The sequence below is a fragment of the Dipodomys merriami genome, unplaced genomic scaffold, assembly GCF_024711535.1.
Source record: "Dipodomys merriami isolate MVZ:Mamm:240054 unplaced genomic scaffold, mDipMer1.0.p SCAF_2, whole genome shotgun sequence".
In the NCBI taxonomy this organism is placed as follows: domain Eukaryota; kingdom Metazoa; phylum Chordata; class Mammalia; order Rodentia; family Heteromyidae; genus Dipodomys; species Dipodomys merriami.
This window is the reverse complement of record NW_027203381.1, coordinates 47,588,019-47,610,658: the sequence shown is the minus strand read 5'-3', so window position 1 is coordinate 47,610,658 and position 22,640 is coordinate 47,588,019. Positions and strand designations below refer to the sequence as shown.

The following is a 22,640-nucleotide window of genomic DNA, read 5'->3' as shown; positions in this document are numbered from 1 at the left end:
TTCCTCAGCACCACATACACAAAAAGAAAAAAGCTGGAAGTGGCGCTGTGGCTCAAGTGGTAGAGTGTTTGCCTTGAGCTGAAGAGCTGAGGGACAGCACCCAGGCCCAGAGTTCAGGCCCCACGACCGGACCCAAAAAAAAAAAAAAAAAAAAAAATACTCCAGCCAGTAGAGGGGAAAAAAATCAAATGAGAACAAAGTAAATTCAAAGCCAATCAAGAAAGACAAGAAGAACCCTGTCTGATAGGACAAACAGGACCAGATTGTAGAAAACAAGCTAATTCCATGCAGAATTTAGAGCTCCAGTCCTGGAACACTGAATACTTAGATATGTTGCGGGGGGGGGGGGGGGGGAGGGGGAGAAGGATTAGAGGTTGACTCACTTTGCTAAAGCCACTGCTTGGGAACTGGAACATATGTCTCTTTGGGAGAGAGAAAAGTCTTCTTGGCAGTCACTCCATCATCAGAACTACTCAGAAAGCAAAGAACCCATTTACAAACACTGAGTGTTCCGCTGGCTGGGTTTGTCCTCACCAATTCTCTGTTGCAGCTTGGTACAAGTCAGGGTTGTGCTGGGAGACGAGGCCTTGAGGAAATGACTGGCTCATGGAAGAACCTCCCTCCTGAATGGATGCATGTGTTTCTAGAGAGATGAAACTAGGTGGTAGTTCTCAGGAAAGCAAGCTATTTACATAGCTGGTCTGTTCCTGTGCCCTTCCTAGCTTTCCACACTGCCTCACTTCCAATTCTACTTTTCTGGTGTGTACTGAGTACCCTGTGGCCCTCACCAGAGGCCACACAGAAGCTGGCCCATGTTAAAGTCCCAGAACTTCTGTGTATCAAAATAAAATAAACCTTTTATCATTTTTTGTGAGTGTTAATGTTTGAACTTAGCTCCTTGAGCTTGCTAGGCAGGCACTCTACCACTCAAGACATGCCTCAAACCTTAATGTTTTTAGAGTTTTGCAGGTCTTGTATTTTGCCCGGGGCTAGTCTCAGACAACAGTCCTCCTAACTTTGGCATCCCTCATAGCTGAATGACAGGCATGAGCTATCATATGCAGCTTTAGCTTATTAGTTGAGATGGATGTCCTATTAAATTTTTCCTGGGCTGGCCTCAAACTCCTCCCAATCTCTGCTTCCCTAGTACCTGGCTTCCCCTGCACCCAGGTCTATCTCTTCTTTTGTTTTATAAATTACTTTGCTTCTGGTTCCCTCCCCCCCACTAGCAGAATAAAGACTACAACTATCACCATAAAAGAGCAAACCTCAGAATCAATGATATAGACCAGAAGTTAGCAATCTTTTTCTGAAAAGCCAGATGGTAAACATTTATAGGTGTCATTGGCCACTGAGATCTCTGTTCTAACTACTCTAACTGAATGAGCTTTGTTTCATCCAACAATATTAATTCTATCCCTCCCACAGTATTGTCTCTGTGGCAACTAACCCTGCTCGCCACATGGAAGTCTCTGTATTAGGCAGCAGGTGAAGAGCGCCAGGTAATTCACACCTAACCTTGTGATTTCTACAGAGTTACTGTCAGCAGAAGGCACAAGAGACTGGTCACTCAATCTTTCAATGAGCGTTCTTCACAGGCACATTGCCACAGATGAGCTCAGGCCATGTTCCCATGCCAGCCCCAGAGACTGTGAACACCCCACTGGGTAATTTCCCAGTACAGTGAGGGGATTAGCTTTGTCTGAGCATATCAATAAATACAGTGGAAGACAGACAGGTGGCTCTACCTCATAGCTCTTTAAATTAGAGGCCCAGCAAGCGGATAAGAGTTGACTGACACTAATCCCCCTCAAAGCACTTAGCAAGGAATGTCAGGGTGGTATTTCCAATGGGCAGCTTGTAGAGGGTTGTAATCTCAGAGCCACATGGCAGCAGAGGGCAGGGGAACCCATGGCAAGTTCTGGAATCAGAAAGGATGGCAGCTGGCTAGAGTTCTGCAGAAAGACTTCACACCGTGGAGTGAAATGACTTTGGGGAAAGCTGCATGATGCTCTGCGCCAGACACAGGAACAGGAAGCACTGCAGTATGGAAATGCAACCTAACAAATACAGACTTTTAGAGAATGCAGTGATGAACACAAGGCCTGGAAGGCCAGAGCCTTGGGCTGGCGAGGACTCCATGATGAAGGAGACTCTTGTATTATAGAATAGGAAGGGGCAGAATAAGTCTTGGAGAGCTAGGGGATGACATGGGATGAGTTTGCACAGGGTTCCCAAGGAATTGGAAGAGTTCTGACCACCTAGTCTTCGGGTGTGAGTGTCAGATGATTACACTTGAGTGTTGTGTGCTTGCTCTCCCCCAGACCTGGAGTCTCACTTCTTACCAGGATAACCTGGAACAGGAAGAGCTCCAGATGTGATCAACTTTGCCCTACATGGTCAGGTTTTTTTCCTTTCAACTAAGAATACTAAATGCAACAACAATAAACAACTTATGTGCTAAGTCAGCACCCCAAACAAGCCATGTGGCACATGCGAGGGTCATCCATCACCTTCAACATTTTAATCCAACATTCGGTCTGAAGCCTGAAGTGACGCAGCTGCCATCCCAGCTTTCACCCAGGTGAAACCTGCCTGCACTGTTTATTGTGTCATTTCACCTTGGACTGGCTGTCACTCGTAGAGGTGTTGCATACATGATTGAAGGGCAGCGTGGATGTCTGCCATGGTCCTGAAACTCTTCAGTTTTCACAGCCAGATATTTTATCAGAGATGCTACAGCCAAAACCAAAATGGACAAATGTTTGTATTCATTCATTCAAAGTAATAATCACAGGAAAACATAGTATGGTCTCTGATCCCCTGTTTGAATCAGAAATTAGATCTGATATGAGGATGGGTTGTCATGATAAACCATGAAGGATGATGAGGCTTTGGCCCTCTGTGGCTAACCTCACTGTCTGGTGCTGACCTGCAACAGATAGCATAGATGCTATCTGGTAGAGGGAGCTAGTACCCAGTCTGGGCTTCAGAGTCAACTAGAGGATGCTGGTGGAGAGGACAGGGAAGGGCAGGCCACCAGGACCACAGTCGGGATATTCCCCTAAAGAGGATTTCTTTCTCAGAAAATACCAAGGAAAGCTCCCATACTGGCAGCTCAGGTTCTGTGGAGGTCCCTGGGCCTGGGGTGAGGGTTCTAGTTAGTGTGAGGCTGACACTATTGCAATGAGTATGGACATTTACTACTAGGACCTCAAACAGCTACATGGGGAGAGACAGGACAGGTTTTGTATTTAACCTCAGGCTACCGGGACAGGAAAATGACATTTTCTTACAGGGGAACAAGGGCTTTGTTGCAGGAAGGGACTATCCTCACACATAGGAGATAAGGACAAGAACAAAGCAGGGGGTCAAGGAATAGGCCTTCCCAGAATTGCCTGGAGATTCCACTCCAAAGGCTCCTAGTCCGGAGAGAAGGGACTCTACTGGGAAGAGTCTCTGCCTATCCTGATTCACTCAGGGGGATCTGATAGCCTTGGCAGCTCAAATTACTTGTCCATCTGGTCACTGAAAGAGCTTGTGCTGGACGCTTGTGAAATCAGTCTGTTCTGGCTTCCCCAATCCCTCCCCCCTCCTTCTCTTCATTTTCTCCAGCTTTGACTTCACAATGACTTTGACGCTGCTCCAGGTCTTACCCCGGAGCAGCAGTTACCTGAGCTGCAATGGGAGATGAGTTCCAGCAGCCTGTGGAAAGTACTTGCCTGACAGATGACTGTGGTCATCTTCTTATTCCACTTCCTCATTGATGGAAATGAGAGCCAACTAACAGAGTGGTAAAGACTAATTCCAAAATGTAAACCATTATGTATTTGCCCGCTATAGGTCAATTCCCTCCCTCCTTCCTCCTGTTCTTGAGTAAGAATTCACTTGTACATGTGTTATGGTCCTTTATAAGCTGGAATACTTTTGCTCAGCTGGAATGTTCTTTTTTAAGGAAGCATTCTGGTGCACAGAGTGACTTAAATCATCAGTAACCATATGCTCTCTCTTTTCTTATCAAGTTAGGAGTTAGGAGCTCTTTGCCTTCTGTGACCAGGCCAACATCTGTGACAGTCAACATGGTACAAGGGTAATGAGCCATGTTTGGGTCAGTACCCAACTCTAGCTCAATTCTTCAGCCTGTAGGGTGGGTTAATAACGGCCAGATGCCTGAAACACTACTCATGAGGCTGAGAGCTAAAGTTCATGTTTCAAGGCCATTCCTGGCAAGAAAGTCCATGAGACTTCAATTAATGACTAAAACAAGCAGACCTGTGGCTAAAGTGGGAGAGTTCTAGCCCTGAGGGGAAAAAAAAATCTTAGTAATGGCGAGAGAGATCTGAGAGATCTGGCAAGACTTAACCCAACCCATGGCAAATATTCAATAAATGTTATTTATACTCATGTTTTCAATATTGACATATTTTTATTATGTATTCCTTATATTACCACCTGAGAAACAAATGTAGCTAAAAAGCAACTAGAGTTTGTCTTCTACACGATGAATGAAATACTGCCCACTGTGGCCATCCCATCCCCAAGCTAATCATTTATTTATTTAACTCATGACTGTGAATTTAATTATGCATGCAATGTTAATGCTGAGGTTAACCTAAAGTAGTTGATAAGAGCTTCATACATTTATTCTTTGGGTTCCAAGGACATATATAACATAACTATATAACATAACTCTGTTTTAACTAAAAGGTACTCTTTAACATGGTATTTGGTTGATAAGAAAATTTCAGCTAAGGTGCAATCTATAAGTTAATGATCCCTAATAATTAGCTTTGAATACATCCAGTGCAACAAATATATTAAGTACTTAGTGTTTCCAGGAAGGGTATTCTATAATGAGTAACAACAGTGAGTCAGTCAGATACGCTGCTACTGTTGTGGGGTGGCAAATAGGTAGTAGACAAGTTATATGTGTATGATTGTAATTTAATTTCATATAATTATATACACATATATAAAGACACCTATATACATCTAATCACATATCACTTATTACATCTAGCTTTGTGCACATACATATTAACACACATACATGTTGCTTTCATCGTGGTAAGCACTATGGAGAAAATGTAATGTTTTCAAGAAAGTATGTCCTGACTAAAACTTGAACATGGAATAAGATTTATCCAGATAAGGTAAATTTTTGAAGAGGGACAGGAAAGTTCAAAGGTCCACAGGTGTTCAACAACCTAGGGGACTAAAGAAGCCAGAAGTCGTAAGAGCCAGAGTTTGTGAAGATTTGCAGAGCATGTTAAGTATTTGGGGTGGGGGTGGGGCAGTTATTGCAAACACACAGGGGTAGATTTTACAAGATCCAGTTTACCTTTCTTTTACATTCCTCTTAGCTTCTGTGGGAAGGTGGATGAAAAGGGGCCATGAAAAGGAAGCATTGAGACCAGAATAGGGCAGCATGGTAAATTGAATGTAGAAGAGATGGGGAGAAGGACTTTGGAAACTAGGATCTTAGGATTGAGTGACAAACTAGGAAGGAGAATGGGTGAGGGAAATGGTGAGAAGGAACCCCAAGTTTCTGGGTGAATAACTATCAGTGCTTTTTTACAGAAATAGGTGGCATACAAAATGGCTCATATTTAAAGGAGAGATGAAGAGATCAGTGGACTACACTTTGGCATTAGGTGTACCTATCATTTGTTGTGCTTCTGCCCAGATTTTATTTATTTATTTTATTTTATTTTAATCGGTCATGGGGCTTGAACTCTGGGTCTGGGTGCTGTCCCTCAGCTCTTCAGCTCAAGGCTAGAGCTGTACCACTTAAGCCACAGCACCACTTCCAGTTTTCTGGAGGTGAGCCTCATGGACTTTCCTGCCCAGGCTGGTTTTGAACTGTAATCCTTGATCTCAGCCTCCTGAGTAGCTAGGATTACAGGCGTGAGCGACCTGCGCCCATCTCAGATTTGTTTTTAAAATATGTTTGTACAATGTCAGTTTTAACATTTAGAAGATAGAGGTTTATATCAGGCCATTCTTAAGGCTTTCACCTTACCATCTGCAAGTATTTGGATAGATATTAGTCTGGCCATAAGAAGAGAAGCCTGGCACCAGTGGCTCATGCCTATAATCAGGAGACTGAGCTGAAGAGCTGAGGGACAGCGCCCAGGCCCAGAGTTTAAGCCCCATGACCAACATAAATAAATAAATAAATAAATAAATAAATAAATAAATAAATAAATAAATAAATAAATACCAGAAATGTTTGACCATTCCTTGCACAATTTATAACTTTCATTGCTTTTCATATCAAACCAGGGACTTCTACACATTATACATGAAAATTTGAATTTTAAAAACTTGAAGTCTGAGGGTGATATTAACAAAAATCTTATTTGGGCACAAAATCCCAAATATCAATCCTCCAAGTTTAAAATGTCATCATAATTGCAATTGTGAAGCTGATAAAACCTGAAACAATTTTAAATTATATCTATCTAGCTTTTCAATATTTGTACCATTTAAATGGTAAAGTGGTCATTTAATTGGTAATTTTCTAAAATTAGTGAAGAACTCTTGAAATTTTGAATAATGTAATATAGAATGGAAAGGAACCTTTCTATCTCAGTGATACTGTCTGTGGAGTAGAATTAAAGATGTTTATCTTAGAAATTATCCTACACAGACCCTGTACATGTAGATTTAGATGCTCTATACCCAATAGAATTAATGAACCATTTCTTCTTCCAACTATTTCACATATATCCTCAAATGTATTATTTTCAAGACAGTCCTTCCTTTCTTCCCCTTTGTGCTTCTCATTTTCTCAAAGTATAGTTTTAAAAATCAGTTGTTAGCAAGTCTGTAGATTTTTTAACTGCAGCAGTACGTGAGGAGAACAGCAAATACCAAATCAGAGATTATCCCTCACATTTTTATTCCCCCAAGCAGAAGGAACTGCGAGATGGAAAAAGGCCTGTCATCATCAAAACACACATGGAGAAAATAATTTCCCAGGGAGAAGATAAAACTCTGTGGCTGTCTCTGCCATTTAAACTAAGAGAGCAGAATTTGTTCAAAAGACTTCTATTAGCAAGATATAAACAACCAGCAGCATATTTGACCAAGAAGTGAAAACATGTGCTTATAGAACTTCTCTTTGGTTTTTTTCAAAATTACTCACCATTTTATGTTATTTTCCTTCACCTATCCTGTGTAAAAACAACAACAATAACAACAACAAAGAAAGATGGAAAACATGTCCTGCCATGAATTCTAGAATTAAACTACATCTTCCTCTCATGGTAAGTTGTATCGAAATGGATTCCAGATTATATTTATCTGCCCCCTTGCTAGCAATAACAACTTCCAGCAGCTTAGTCCTCTTGCACACATCTTTATGGCTGCCAGACCATAGCGTGCATGTGAGATGAGGCCAAAATAAAAAGTGATGTTCAGTGACAGTTACAAAAGAAGGCAGTTTTCATCCACACAATTGCACAAACGTTAGTCATACAGGCAGAAAAGTAGTACAATACACTGGACAATGTTCAGAAAAGGGTGTTCTGGCTCAGAGTGGCATGGGTTAGGGCAAGCATGGCCAGCTCTGTAGGTAGGTAAAATATGGGGCTGACTCAAATTATATTCATTAAATTTCACATTCTAAAATATATTTCATAGAATCATGGATGGAAAGAAAATATTTCCTACTCAAAATTCCAAGAAGAAATCTAAGATGAATGTTGGTTTTGTTAACCATTACTCTAGTTTGTCAGTAGCTGAAAACTTGATGACAGTCCCGAGACTAAAACAAATTGAAAATAGAGAAAGGAAAGATGAGCAGGAGATGAATTGGAACTTGTCTGATGGCCTAAGACCCACATGGGATGCCAACATGCTTGATGACTGACTGCATGAACTTGCTGTCAGTCAGGAGAGTAGGGAGAGCATACTAGTAACCAAAGGCAGATGAGGCATCAGGGCCCTTAGGACCACGTATCCCTTCTGGTTCAAGTTTCTTTCTTCCCATCAACCAATCCTTTCAAGGGTTTTCTCAACTGCAACTATGAGATCTGGCAGTAGGAATATCTCATTTACCCACCATCTGAAAAAAGAAGCACCGTGGGATTTTTCCAGATGATTGAGTACCATATTGTAAAAAAAAAAAAAAAAAAAAAAAAAAAAAAAAAAAAATTATGTTTGATTGAAGCCTTTTCTGGTGACATTTATTTCCAACTTCATCTTTTCTATTTTGGGGACCATATTTTCCCATATTTGGTCTCCAATCCGGAACCCTTGATCTTAGAGTATCTACACAGGAGACCCATTTGAAAGTCCATTTTATCAAAATAAACATGTTGTTAAATAGGTTAAAAAAAAAAAAACTCCTGATCATTTCTAAACTCTTCTTTCTGCAAATAATGATTTTATCCTTCCAGTTGCTTGTGTCAATCACACTAAAGTTATTTTGCATTTCTCCCCTCCTGCAAATCTAGTCCATCTGCAACTTCTGCTAATGCTGTTGTCAAATATCCATAATCGAACTCCACCGGGGTAAAGCCACAAACAAAAGTTACCTGAAATACCAGAACAGATTCCTTATTAGGCTCCCTGCTGTCATCTTGGCCCATGTGATCTTTTCTCATTGCAGAAGTCCAAAAAAACACCTCTAAAATGTAAGTTAGAATGTAATTGTCCTCTCTACTTAAAAGCTCCAATGGAGCCAGACATGGTAGGACATGCCAGCCCAGGACAAAAGTTTGCTAGCCCCTATCTCAACAAATAAAATATTAAATATGGCACCATGCTGCTACATCCCAGTTGCACTGTACTCCACACTGACCTGGGTGTAAATATGAGATCGTATTGGAAAAACAACTTAATTCAAAAAGACTAGGCCTGGCTTAAGTGGTAGAGTGCCTGTCTGACAAGTTGAAAGCCTGGAGTTCAAATATGTGTGTATGTGTATATATGTATATGCATACATATATATAATTTTCTTAGCAATTTTTCTGAGCATCTTATACAAAATTTTACTCCTGCCCTAATCTCTCTCCCTGCTATATTTTTCTCCATTATCTGTCATACTCCATTATTTATAGAAAAGACATTTTAAGATTTCCAGTGGATTCCTCAAACTGTAAATTATCAATAATGACAAATCCTATATGCATTACTTTGTTCTTATATTGACATATTATGATAAAATTTAACTTACTAGTTAGACATAGTAAAAGTTTTATAGCAAATAATAATAATAAAATGGAACTACTAGGGCTGGGAAGGTGGCTCAGGGGTAGAGTGTTTGCCTTGCATGCATGAGGCCCTGGATATGATTCCTTAGCATCACATAAGCAGAAAAAGCTGGAGGTGGCACTGTGGTTCAAGTGGTAGAGTGCTAGCCTTGAGCTGAAGAGCTGGGGTCCCATGGCCCAGAGTTCAAGCCCCACAACCAGCAAAAAAAATATAGAACTATTATGACAAAACATTACAACAAAAAATTATGTGAATGTAGTAACTCTTATATTCTACTAGGACAATGGATCTGCTATGGAAATGGCTTATGTGTGAGTAGTGTATGGGTATCCTGGGAAAACATATAGAGCATGGGTACATTAGACAAACATACAGCATGCATACACTGGACAAAAGGGTATTGGTATCACTGGCGCAGGATGGTGTGAGGTTTTGTTCTACTCTGGGGGGAAAACAATTCTAAACCCATTAATTATTTATTTCTGGAATTTTCTATTATATTCAGATCATCATTGACTACAGATAACTGAAACCACAGAGAATAATCAAGGGATACTGCATGAATATATGTATATATCTATGAATGTGTGTGTATGTGTATGTAATTGTCATTGATTAACTATCATATGACTTAAAGATCTCACCTGTGAAGAAATGAATAAAATGTTAACTCTAGAACCTCAGACATATTTTGAACAAACACATGCGATTCACATACAAATGACCTATTAGAATAGCATTATGCCAGTGAGGAGGAAATGACAATCTTTGTCACATCTAGTCAAAAAGATGCTTAGAGTACCCCAGAGACAGAGAACTCATCTGGGTTGCCTCATCAATGAGCAAGTAGGACTAGGGTGTCATTGTTTTTGTAAGATCCTTCATTGTCTCCTCTAGGACCAATGATGCCAAACTCTTGCAGCAAATCCATGATGCCCAAGGCCTCCTGGTACTCTGCAGCTGGTTTTATCTGACAACTCCTACACTGCCATGACTCTCTCCCTGCTCCTGACATGCAGAGGGAATCTAGGAACTCTCTTCTCTTGCTATACTTGGATTGTGTGTTCCTGCCTTCTTAATGAAGTCTATTTTCTAACCTGTAGCATTTTAGAGGTTCCCAAGACCAACCATGATAATTTTCTAGAAATGACTCACAGCTCTCAGAATATCTATCATATCCCAAATTATGGCTTATGACAGCAAAAAGATATAATTTTACAATCATCAAGGACAGAAGGAGCATACAGCAGAATGAAGATGTGTCCAGGCACAAACTCTCTGTCCTCTCCTCCTGGAGTTGTAGAGATAGTACTTAATTCTCCCAGCAAGAGTCCATGACAACATGTGACAGATGTCCCCAGTCTCTAAAGCCCACCTGAGCTTTGGTGCTGAGGAATTTTATTAGAGACATGGAATAGTCATGGAACTTGCATGTGGCTTGCTTTCATTCTTCTGTTTCCAGCCTCTCAGAGTTCAGATTGAAACCATGTTGCGTAAGCGCCCACCCCTACCCCCGCCTAAATACCAGTATTATGATGAACTGTCTGACATGACTCAAGTCTCCAGGAAACAGACACTATACCAGGCAAGATACCGAAAGGGCTGAGGCGTTAACTCTTCGGAGCTGGTCACAGTTCTCACCACCTGCTGGGTAGATCTGTTCAGTCTACCCTTGACTGCACATTACCCTGTTACTTTTTCAAGAACACCCTGTCTTTGCACAGAAGGAACTGACATCATGTGGCAATGAACTTGCTCACCCTGATCAATGAAATATGGAGCTGTGTTCATCCTTAAGCCAGAGAAACTGGTCCTTGTGGCAGATGGACAGACAGGAGTTTGGCAAGTTCATTTCCAAACCTAGCAAACTCAATTTTCTAAATTTAACACATTGCATGAATGATTAAAATATTCTGTAGAAAAATGCTGCACACATTTCTGATAGATCAAACAAATTTCTTGTTTGTAGTTGGGTTGGAGGAGCAGTATTTTGGCTTGAACTCAGAGTCTACACTCTTGATCGGCTTTTTCCCTCAGAGCTGGCACTCTACCACTCTGTCTCTGCTTCCGGCTTTTTACTGGTTAATTTGAGATAAGAATTTCTCAAATTTGTCTGCCCGGCTAACTTCAAATCATGACCCTCATGTCTCAGCCCCCTGAGAAGCTAGGATTATAGACACAAGTCATTGGTATATGGTTCTTGATTATTTCTGATAGACTTTTTATTTTATTTTTTTTATTGTGAAAAAAACTGTACAGAGGGGTTACAATTACATGGGCAAGATAATGAGTACATTTCTTATCAAGCATTGTAGCCTCCTCCTTTGTTTCCCCTTCCCATCCCTTTCAAGCCTCCCCCCTACCCAAGCCTCCTCCCACCCCACCCCCCACCAAAGTTGTAAAGTTCATTTTCGGCATGACAACTTGTACTTCTCATTGTTGCAACGGGTCCACCTGTATCCTTATTTAAACGACTTGTTTTTCCCCTTCCCCTCCACAAATTATACTGACATCAAATACAGTGAGAGCAGGGGAGGGACATACAAAGCAAGTGGGGGAGGGACATACAAAGCAACAAAGAAATAATCATATAAATGCGTTAGAAACAAATGCATGAAAGAAAAAAACATCTAAATACATATCTTAGGGTTCATTTTCCTAACATCACCTTATCTGACCTTTTCTGCTTGACTCATACATATACTAACTATTGCAAATGAAGGAAACCATGGGACCTATGTTTCTTTGGACTTGGCTTACTTCACTTAATATAATTTTTTCCAAGTCTTTCCATTTCCTAACAAATGGGGCAATGTCATTCTTTCTGATGGAGGCATAGAATTCCATTGGATATATATACCACATTTTCTTGATCTATTCATCTACTGAGGGGCATCTGGGTTGGTTCCATATCTTACCTATAGTAAATAATGCTGCAATAAACATAGTTGTGCTGGTAGCTTTAGTGTGGTGTTGTTCGTAAACATTTGGGTAAATGCCCAAAAGTGGGATTGCTGGGTCACAGGGGAGCTCTATGTGGAGTCTTTTGAGGAACCTCCATACTACTTTCCAAAGTGATTGAACAAGTTTACACTTCCACCAACAATGAAGTAAGGTTCCCTTCTGTCCACATCCCCTCCAGCGTCTGTTATTATTAGAGTTCTTGATTTTTGCCATTCTAACTGGGGTGAGGTCGTATCTTAATGTTGTTTTGATTTGCATTTCTTTTACGGCTAGGGAGGTTGAGCATTTCTTCATGTGTCTATTGGCCATCCTTCTTTCTTCTTCAGAGAAGTTTCTCTTTAATAGACTTTTTTTTTAATGTGTGCCAATACTGGGCTGGAACTTAGGCCTGGATGCTGTCTCTAAGCTTTTCTGCTCAAGGCTGATGGTCAACCTCTTGAGCTATAGCTTTATTTCTGGATTGTGTGTGTGTGTGTGTGTGTGTGTGTGTGTGTGTGTGTGTGTGTGTGTAGTTCATTGGTGATAAGAATATCATGAACTTTCCTGCCTGGGCTGGCTTCCAATCTCAATTCTCAGTTCTCAGTCTCCTGAGTAACTAGCATTATAAGCATGAGCCACTGGCTCCTGGCTTCTGATCATTTCTAATCAGGATAATAAGATAATATAAAAGATTAAAACCTTAGGAAGACTTTTATAGTCCTTCTTGGGTGGGTTCTTGTTAATACTATTTCTGGAATTTCTAGACTACAAATATTAATCTTCTCATTTAATTTAGTAGAGGAGGGGAATACCAGAATGGTACTTCAAATTCTGAAAGCATTTCTGACAACAAGATTATTCAAGAATCTTGCCACAAAGTCCTTAACACCCGATTTCTATAATGTGGATATCATTGTGGCTTTGAGAAAATGAAGAAGGAGGAGAAAAGCTCAAAGACAGCAGTGGGGGAAGGAGGTGCTTTGCAAATCCATATGCATTCATTTACAGAAGCTGCTTTGGAATTTTCAGCAAAGTTCAAATTTGAACCAGATGTACACAAGGAAGGGAAAGCCCTTGGGAGATGGTGTAAATTTCATGACAACATTTCCTCAATTTTGCACTTTTGGGACACAATATACTCTTTTCCTTCTTCTTTTTTTTTCTTTTTTCTTTTTTCTTGTGTGCAGATCCTGGAGCTTGAACTGAGAGCCTAGATGCTGTCCTTGAGCTTTTTGTTACTCAAGGATAGTAGTCTACCACTTGAGCCACGAGCTTCACTATTGGCTTGTGTATGTGGTGTGTGTGTGTGTGTGTGTGTGTGTGTGTGTGTGTGTGTGTGTGTGTGTGTGTGTGTGTGTGTTGAAGATAAAAGTCTCATGTACTTTCTTACCAGGGATGGCTTTGAGCCAGAATCCTCAGCTCCCAGCAGATCTCACCCTCCTGAGCTAGGATTGTAGTTGTAAGCCACCAGCACCCAGCTTTTTTTAAAAATTTCTTTAAATAATATAGATTTTGGCTCTAAGTGTTCAAATCAAGGTAACAAATCAAATTCAAAAGGTGCTTTTCTGGAAAAAATAGTGTTAGGAATTTCATCTCTTCTAGAAGCATAAAAATCAGAGAAGTTCTTTTCTTGTTTGGTACTTTACTTGTTTGGTACTCAGGACTTCACACTTGCTGGGCAAGTGCTGAACCACTTGAGCTATGCCCATAGCCTTGTTTGTGTTGATTATTCTTGTGATAGGATCCCCTTTCTGAAGGGTACATGTTTTGCTAGGCTAGATTTTTTTCCAGCCTATCTTGTGACCAGGAACACCTGAAATGCTTGGTCCAGCTACACAGGCCCTACCTTTGATCCCTTGAATGAGTGCACTTCTTAAGGGAACTGGGCCTCTAAGCATTTCACAGTTCCCCAGATGAGTCTAATCATGAGGCTCCAGTGGGACTTAAATGTGCTGACCAAGTTCAGGGGCCTTCTACCTTCCCTGCCCTCTTCCAATTACCAGGTTCGTGGCCTAGTTGGCTGAAAAGCCCCATAACTGGCTGCTTTGGTAAGAGCTTATATCGCATTTCTCAGCTGAGAGAGAGCAACCAAGTTACTACCTGAAGAGCTTTATAAAAGTAGGAAGCATGGATATCACCCAGATCAACTACTTCAAGACCTCTTCAATTGAGCCCCAAATCAACCTTCCTTCCTTCCTTCCTTCCTTCCTTCCTTCCTTCCTTCCTTCCTTCCTTCCTTCCTCCCTCCCTCCCTCCCTCTCTTCCTTCCTCCCTTCCTTCCTCCCTTCCTTCCTTCCTTCCTTCCTTCCTTCCTTCCTTCCTTCCTTCCTTCCTTCCTTCCTTCCTCCCTCTCTCCCTCCCTCCCTCCCTCCCTCCCTTCCTCCCTCCCTTCCTCCCTTCCTTCCTCCCTTCCTTCCTCCCTTCCTTCCTTCCTTCCTTCCTTCCTTCCTTCCTTCCTTCCTTCCTTCCTTCCTTCCTTCCTTCCTTCCTTCCTTCCTTCCTTCCTGCTTGCCTACCTGCCTGCCTTCCTTCTTCCCCACCTGCTCTCCCTCCATTTCTTTTTGTGCAGGTAGTGGTGCTTACACGGATCCACACTTACAGTTTTTGCTAGCTAATTGGAGAAAAGAGTCTCTTGAGTTTATTTGTCAGGCTGGCTTCAAACCAAGATCTTCAGATCTCAGCCTCCTGACTAGCTAGGATTATAGGTGAGAGTCACCAGCCCAGCTCCAGAGATTTGTCCTCACACCCAGAACACCAAGCATCATAAGACACTCCCTTTTCTTCCCTGGTCCAACCCAACAATCTTAGCTTCCAGTAGAAGGAAAAAGAAACAAGTACTACAAAGAAGTTATAGAAGGCAGACTGTTCTGGGACATTGGGATTCATGAATTCTCCATCAAGATAAAGTAAAACAGAGGGCCTGGAACAGTCATGTTGGATTGTTTATACCCTCTTATTCAATCTGCCATTCTACCTCACTGAAATGTACTTGTTGATATCTCTTTTAAGGTAGCTGTGTTTGGTGGAGACTTGTCTTTACCCATAGACTTGGGAGCTCCTGGGGAAGCAGTCATTCCATCACTGTGTATAGCATCTATAGTCTGAGGATGAACAGAGGCTCAGTAATGCTGAACAATCAACACAGTTGTCTCAGTTTAGAGCTTTTCACCCCTCTCCACCTCTTCTGCACAGGAGGGTGGGCATGGCAATCTGGTGAGCAGCAAAGAAAAGAGCCTCCTCCTAAAGTGGCATGGCTGGACTATTGACTTCTGAGGCACTCATGTCACTGAAGGACAAAGAGTGTGGTGAACCAAGTTCCTGCAGTATCTCTCATCCTCACAGTCAAAGCCAGCGCTTGCCCTGTTCATAACCTATGCTTCTCTCATGAGTATCAGTAAACACTTTGATACCACTCCAGTGTATCTTTTCTTTTCTGCCCTATGCTGAAATAAGGAATAAGCTGAGAAGCTGTAGGAAATAAACTTTCGCCTTGCAAGAAGATTCCTGTGACACCACTAAAAAAAAAAAAAAAAAAAAAAAAAAACTGCTTCGCAAGCTTCATGCTAATGGCTTTCGCTTATGCTCACCCTAATGATACCAGAGCTGTTACAAATGCCTTATGAGCCCTCTCTGCTTCCTCTTTTTATTACCATGCTGTCTTTTTTAAAAATTAGTAGTGCTTTGGATTCCACATGTAACTTGACAGGTAACTTAAAAGGAATGCTTGTAGAAAGTTATCTACAAGGACAAGAATGGTCGGTATTATTATTTATAGTAGCTTTTGTGCCCTTCTGAATTTTGTTTTGTTTTCTTAAAGTTCATGGAAGACTTTTATTTGGTGTTCCTCAATTAACCATAAGTAAGAAATGACATCACCAACACTAAGGCTTGGCTGGGCATTTCATTTAGGCTGGGGATTGTGTGTGTCTCAATGTTATAGAGGACTGAAAACCCAACTCCTGGAGGAAAATGTTACACCGACATAAGATCTTACCTGGGGGCTGGGAAGGTGGCTCAATGGTAGAGTGCTTGCCTTACATGCATGAGGCCCTGGGTTCGATTCCTCAGCACCACATGAGCAGAAAAAAGCTGGAAGTGGTGCTGTGTCTTAAGTGGTAGGGCGCTAGCCTTGAGCTGAAGAGCTGAAGGACAGTGCCTAGGCCCACAGTTCAGGCCCCACCATCGACAATAAAAAGAAGATCTTACTTGGTAAAGTCCTAGCCAGGTCTTATTTTAATGAGTAAGTATTGAAGGTGTAAGTCAGTATTTAGTATCTTTGTATTGGTTTCATTTAGCTGCTTGAGCTTGATTTTTGTTTGTTTGTTTCTTAGATAATTCTTGAACTCATCTTCTACTTCCCTTTTTAACAGAATCACAATAACTTCATTCACCCACCACAGCCTGTGTATATAACCGAAAAGCACCCAGACCATCCTGCAGAACCTCATCCACTCCATCATCCCAGCCCTAATACCTGACTGTGTTTCCAGAGATTGAGCCTTTAATCTGGTTCTTTAGTTTTTCCTCTTTTCCCTATGAATATGCAGTATGTATGCTGAGCCATGAGTGAATTCGACTTCCAAAATTGCAATCATTCACTGCAAAAGAAGAGGACGTTTGTTCTCTATGTATCCCCACTAATAATGGCAATGTTCTCTTTTTTTTCTTCTTTTTTCCCAGTACAGGCATGCCTACATTGTGAAATCCAGATATGGGATCCCAAAGCCATCTATCTTGGGTTATTCCCAAAAAGAAGTCTATTATCTGAAGCTTGAGAACTAAGTACATTACTTCTATTAACTGCCTATCAAACCAACAAGCTAAGTAATGACTGAGTTTTCCTTTCTAATATACAGCCATCATCTGCATTTAGTAGCACGATTCCTTGAACAGATGTGCTTTTCAATCTTCTTCCTTTCTTAGGAACATAGGGTTTTTGCTTAATTGTGTGTTTATATTCTCCAACTGTTTCAAAAGGTATTTCTGAACACACCCAGACATCCCTCCCCACCAAGAGCCCAGAGACAAGAAAATCACAGCATCATCACAACCGGGTACAGGCAGCTTCCACATCAACCACCCAATTAGCTCGTATTCTTTGACTAAATACTCTATAACTAATACGGTCAGCCTTGGTACTTTGATTTCAGAAGCTTTAGAAATATCTGTGAGTTACCTGAATATGATAGATTTAGAAGTATGAAAGACAGGCCAGAAGCATTTCACAGACAGTCAGAAAACTAGAATTTCACAGCAAAGACACAGAAGGGAATATCAAATTCCCTCCACGATAGTGTTTGGAATAACCAGGCGCATTAACAGGTTTTGTTCAACATTTCTCTTTATCAATAAAAAAAGAGACGCATCCACAAAGAATCAATATCCAAAGCACCACAGGCCACAGCTATACTTTCATGATTTCCTCCATGCTGAGTTTTAACAAAGAAAATTCTGCTATTATGCTTATGAAAGGCACCCACTGGAAGCTGGTAGCGAAAGTGATAACTTTTTTTTCCTTATAAAAAGTATAATAAGCTCTTGGGTCACCTTCAAAATATGTTGACATTCTTTCCCTGGAGTTGAGTTTCTGTGGGACAAAGTGACCTGAGAAAGCTGGGAGGACACAAAATCATTGCTCAGCAGGAAAAGCACAGCGCTGTTGGCCTTGCCTGCGAGTCTCTGCCTGTAGCAAGGTCACGATATCCAGCGTGAGCCCAAGTGGTTTCTCAAGCAGTGGACATGCACAGATAGGCCGCTGGCCCACACCATGGTCTAACAGCTGCATGTCATTCAGCCAGTGCTTCTGTGAAAACTTGCCCAGTTCTGCAGAGCAAGGCTCACCCTGCAATTTCCCACTGAGTCAGGAGGTCGTGAAAATTCCACTGATGTTTTTAAATAGTCTTGGCTCCCACAAGCCACTTGTGGGGGAGGTATTGGAGTGTGCCTGTGTGTGTGTGTGGCTGGCAGAGATCTAACTGCAGGTTTCCAGTTGCTACATGTGGAGCGTTAGAAGAGACATCAGCTGCCCGGGAGTGACACTGGGAAGGTCTATTTACAGTGGCTGGACAGCAAAGCCAGGCACAAATGTGCAAATGATGTTCATAGCAGGAATTAACTTCCTTAGTGGATGGGGACCCTGACTTTGTGGTCTCTTGGCTCCTATGAATAAGTTATTGGAGATCCCCCTGCTTTGAGCAGCTTTTAGAAAAGTGTACCCACAAACAACACACCGCAGTCGCTGAATGAATTTTACGTGATCCCAGTTCTTTGTTGTTTCTTTTCAAGTGGGGAGAAGAAAGGTAGGATAGTTAGATGGTGACAGTGCCACAGACACTTTGATAGATTCATCCCAACTGTGTTTGTCTCTTGCTGTTCTTTGATTTCTGAGAATTTGGAGCTTGGACTAATCTATAGGCATCTTGTTATTCTCACCTCAGTCTGCTAATTCTGTCTATTGTGGATCTAAAACAAACAAACAAACAAACAACAAATACATACAAGGTGTGTCTCTCTTCTTCACCAAACAGTGAGCTCATTAGTAAGAGAAACTTCCTCTTGGATTGTCAGCCCTGTGTCCAGAACAGAATAAATTTAAATACATGGAAGCTTAATTCAGTTAATAGGAATATTAAGAGTTACACAAGTCTCAGTCCAGACTCCAAATTCCAAGTCTTGCAATTTACTTTGCTGTTGTTGTTGTTATTGTTGTGTTCTGTAAGCTAATCGCTGGGAAGATAAAGCAGTTAGCTCATTCCTGACTTGGCCTGAGGATACTTTTACTGACACATTTTCTTTTTGGTGCCAGTACTAGGTCTCATATTTAGGGCCTATGTGCTGTCCCTGAGCTTTTTCATTCAAGATTGGCACTCCACTACTTGAGCCACAGCTCCATTTCCAGTTTGGTGTAGTTAATTGGAGATAAGAGTCTCACAGACTTTTCTGCCTGGCCTACTTTTGAACTGTGATCCTCAGGTCTCAGCCTCTTGAGTAGCCAGGATTATAGGCATGAGCCATTGATGCCCACCATTTTATTCCTTAACCCCAAATAAATACTAATGTTCTGGGGCTCTTGGCTGCTGGGATGGCATGAGATGCAGTGACCTAGGCACAGGTGCCCTGTCTTTTCTGGCCATGTGCTATGTCTGTGCTTAGCGGTGTGCTCTCTAAACACACAAAATAAAACAAGCCTTATGGGATTTTTCCCCCCAGAGACTTTTGTCTAAAGAGCTTTGAAATGTCCACATGTGAACAACAAGTGGCAAACATTCTCCTTTTCTTAAAATTCAGAAAAGCATTTACTGTTTTCTGAGGTTTGTGTCTGATTTCCTCCTTCCTTCCTCCCCTCAATGAGTAGCTTCTCTGTCAGAGAGCAAATCCATTAAAGGAGAAGAGGGGAAATTAGAAATAATTAGAAAAGGGTCACTGGACTAAGCACCAGTATTTGTAACAAAAACAAGATGAAAGGTAACTTGGGAGGGTAAGAAGAAGGTTGGAGCCATGTATTGACATCAGCTTGTGTTTATTATCTGGAATTTCACCCCAGCCATCACCATCAACAGCCTGGTTATTACCCTGCAGGCATTTTAAGGAAAAGTTCCTATGATTCATTCTCCAGAATGCCAAGGACAAGAAAGCTATGCCTTCTGTGGCCCTTAGCGCACAGAGCACATCTCCACTTGCCCCTTGGTCCCTCATTTTGGCTGGCCGATAAAGGAACTTGTCTTGCTGTCGCCATCTGACACCAGATCCCTGATACAGGGGCCCTGCCTCAAACCATACAGATTTTTACATGGTTGAATTTTCTACTGAATGCAGACCTGTTATTCACTCTACCAAAGGCTGCATCTCACTGCTCCTTGAAACAATCAGAGTAATTAATTCTCTGACAAACCCCAAAGCCTGCTTCAACTTAAGTTGAGAACGATATAGCAAACTCTCTCAGATGCTACTGAGGACAACAAACAGAGTAACAAGCATGAACGAACCTTCCATGGACAGATACTCACAACGATTAACAAATGGTCACCAAGCATCTGCAGAGGCCAACGGTAAGAGCAGAAAGCTTAGACTATAGCTCTACCCTGGCTGGCAGAGTCCAGATGCTCTAGCTCATGTGTACCCCTCTGATGTCCACGTCAGTTATGCTTTTTGTCCTTCAGGTAGCTGAAGAGCATCTCCAGGCCCCCTTCCACCAGCTCTGGCAAGGGCTTGGACAGAGGGTTGTGGGAAATGTGGAGTCCTTTGTCCATGGGGTTCCAGGCAATCCGCCCCAGTCTACTGAGCAGATAGAGTTCATCTGGCAGGGTCTGGATGTCATTGTTGTTTAAGTTCAGCAGCTCCAAGCTTGTGACAAGGCAAAGAGATCTTGGGAAGGAGTGGATGTTATTGTTCTCAGCAATGAAAATCTGCAAGCTGGCCAGGCACTGGATGCTCTCGGCGATGTTTTCCAAGCGATTGGAGCCCACGTGTAAGAAATCCAGCTCCTTCAGGGAGAACACACAGATGGGTATGTGTACAAAATAGTTGTTGCTAAGGTTCAGCTTCCGCAGTCTGGAGAGGTCGGCGAAGCCTGCGGGAAGCTGGGACAGGCAGTTGTGTGACAAACTCAGCACTTCTAAGCTTCTGCACAGGCTGAGCTCGGGAGGGACCTCGCTCAGGCAGTTCATGTTGACGAACAGGACTTTGAGGTTCTGTAGGAGGCTAATTTCTCTGGGTAGACTTTTCAGGCGGTTCCCACACAAGTTCAGGACCACGATCCGAGTCAGTTTCCCCACCTCAGGAGGGAGAATTCGGAGCTGATTGTGAGACAGATTCAGTTTCTGGACCTCAGACAAGCCCCACAGAAAGTCCGGGATGTCTGTCATTCCTTTTGTAACCAAGCTAAAACTGACATGGCACATGCCTCGCTTCAGCAGGGACCTTGGGTCCTTTCCCAAGAGCAGGGTATCATCCCATGCGGGAAACTTCTGTCGCCTCCCCAGGGTGGGCATCCTTTTGGGGTCCTTGTCCTTAGAGTTGGCTCTTGACTGCCTGGCTCCCATGGTCTGGTCTCTTCTCTCCTCTTCTCTTCTCTTCTCTCCTCTCCTCTCCCTCCTCCTCTTCCTCTTCTCCTCTCCTCTTTTTCTTCTCCTTTTCTTTTACTTCCTCCTTCACAGTTGAAAGTTTGTCCTGCCCCAGCTACTGTAAGGCAGGCTGTGACAAGCAGGGTCAGGGTTTAAGTTTGGCCATGAGGTTGCAGCGCGGAGAAAATTGATGGAAGAGTCTTAGTCAAGCTGTACAGTGTCCAAGATGGGCCCATGGGTGGCTACAGGAGAGCCACGCTCGTTCCTGAGAGTGAATTTAAGTGTCTTCCCTCTGAACAGTTGAGCTGTAATGATATACTTGTGTCCAAGTCTTCCAAACAGAACTGCTCAATTCCCTTTGAATGCCACAGTGACAGCTGTCACTGTCATTCTGCCGGAGTTGTATCAACCTGGTATGTGCAAACAGGTCACAGAGTGGCTGCAGCTAACTTTACCCACTCAGCCTTTCTTGGGTATCACAGTTAAGCAGGGTGATTAAAAGCTCAGCTCTAAAAAAGAAGCAAAGTGGAAAATACCTAGGAGCCCGCACCCAGCCATCTCTCCAGAGGATTGCAAAAACTGTCCGCCCATAACTAGACCAAGAGACAGAGCTATGGAGTTCAGATTTCAGAGCAAGAATCATTGGATGGCATGGGGCTTGCGGATTTCATAGGGGGACTTTAAAATGCCACATTAGTGGCTGCCCTCAGCACATATAACAAATTGTCCTCTCTGACATATACCAGTCCTCTTTCTTTCTTGAAAAATTAACCTGTATTCTAAGTATGCAGTGTTCATCCTCTGTGTTATGGGATGAACTGCATCTACCACCCAGATCCAGGGTTTTAGAGTATGGCTGTATTTAGACTATGTGAAAGGAGAAGATGGCCATCTGCAAAGCCTAAGAGAGAGGCCTCAAGAGAAACCAGTGTCTGACTTCAGACTTTTAGTAACCAGAGTTATGAGAAAGACATGCCTGATGTTGAATTGTTACATTCTGCTTCATTGTTACAGCAAACTAATACAGCTATATAGGGATAGATATATGTGCCTGTGGGTGGGTGAGAAACCCTAAAAATAGGGCATGACTAAAAGGAGGAGAAATAGCTAGGTGATGATCTAGATTCTGAGAAAGGGACTAGTGATCCTGATGAGAGCAGAATTGGTCCAGAAGCATGTGGTTTGGGATGGCAGCTCAGCTGGGCTGGAAAGGGAGGTTGCTCAGTGACCTGATCTTGTGGGGCTATCCACCAGCCGAGGAGCTCCAGCTGGGACCTGCTTGGAGCTATCCAGGAACTTCTAAGTCCATCCCCACCCAGGGGGAAGCTCTGGGCCAGAGAAGTAGCAGGGCACACAAAGAGTGGAAGACCCCTTCTCTCTCCTGTTAGCATTGGAAAGATCTGATTTCTCAGG

At 42.3% G+C, this 22,640-nt stretch overlaps 1 protein-coding gene across 1 annotated transcript; it reads right to left on the bottom strand.

The window, feature by feature from the left end:
* Positions 1-20,300: 20,300 nt before the first annotated feature.
* Lrrc30 (leucine rich repeat containing 30) lies at positions 20,301-21,206 on the bottom strand. The gene has a single exon (XM_070028670.1). The coding sequence runs from the start codon at positions 21,204-21,206 to the stop codon at positions 20,301-20,303; it is 906 nt and encodes a 301-aa protein (XP_069884771.1).
* Between the last annotated feature and the right edge of the window lie 1,434 nt (positions 21,207-22,640).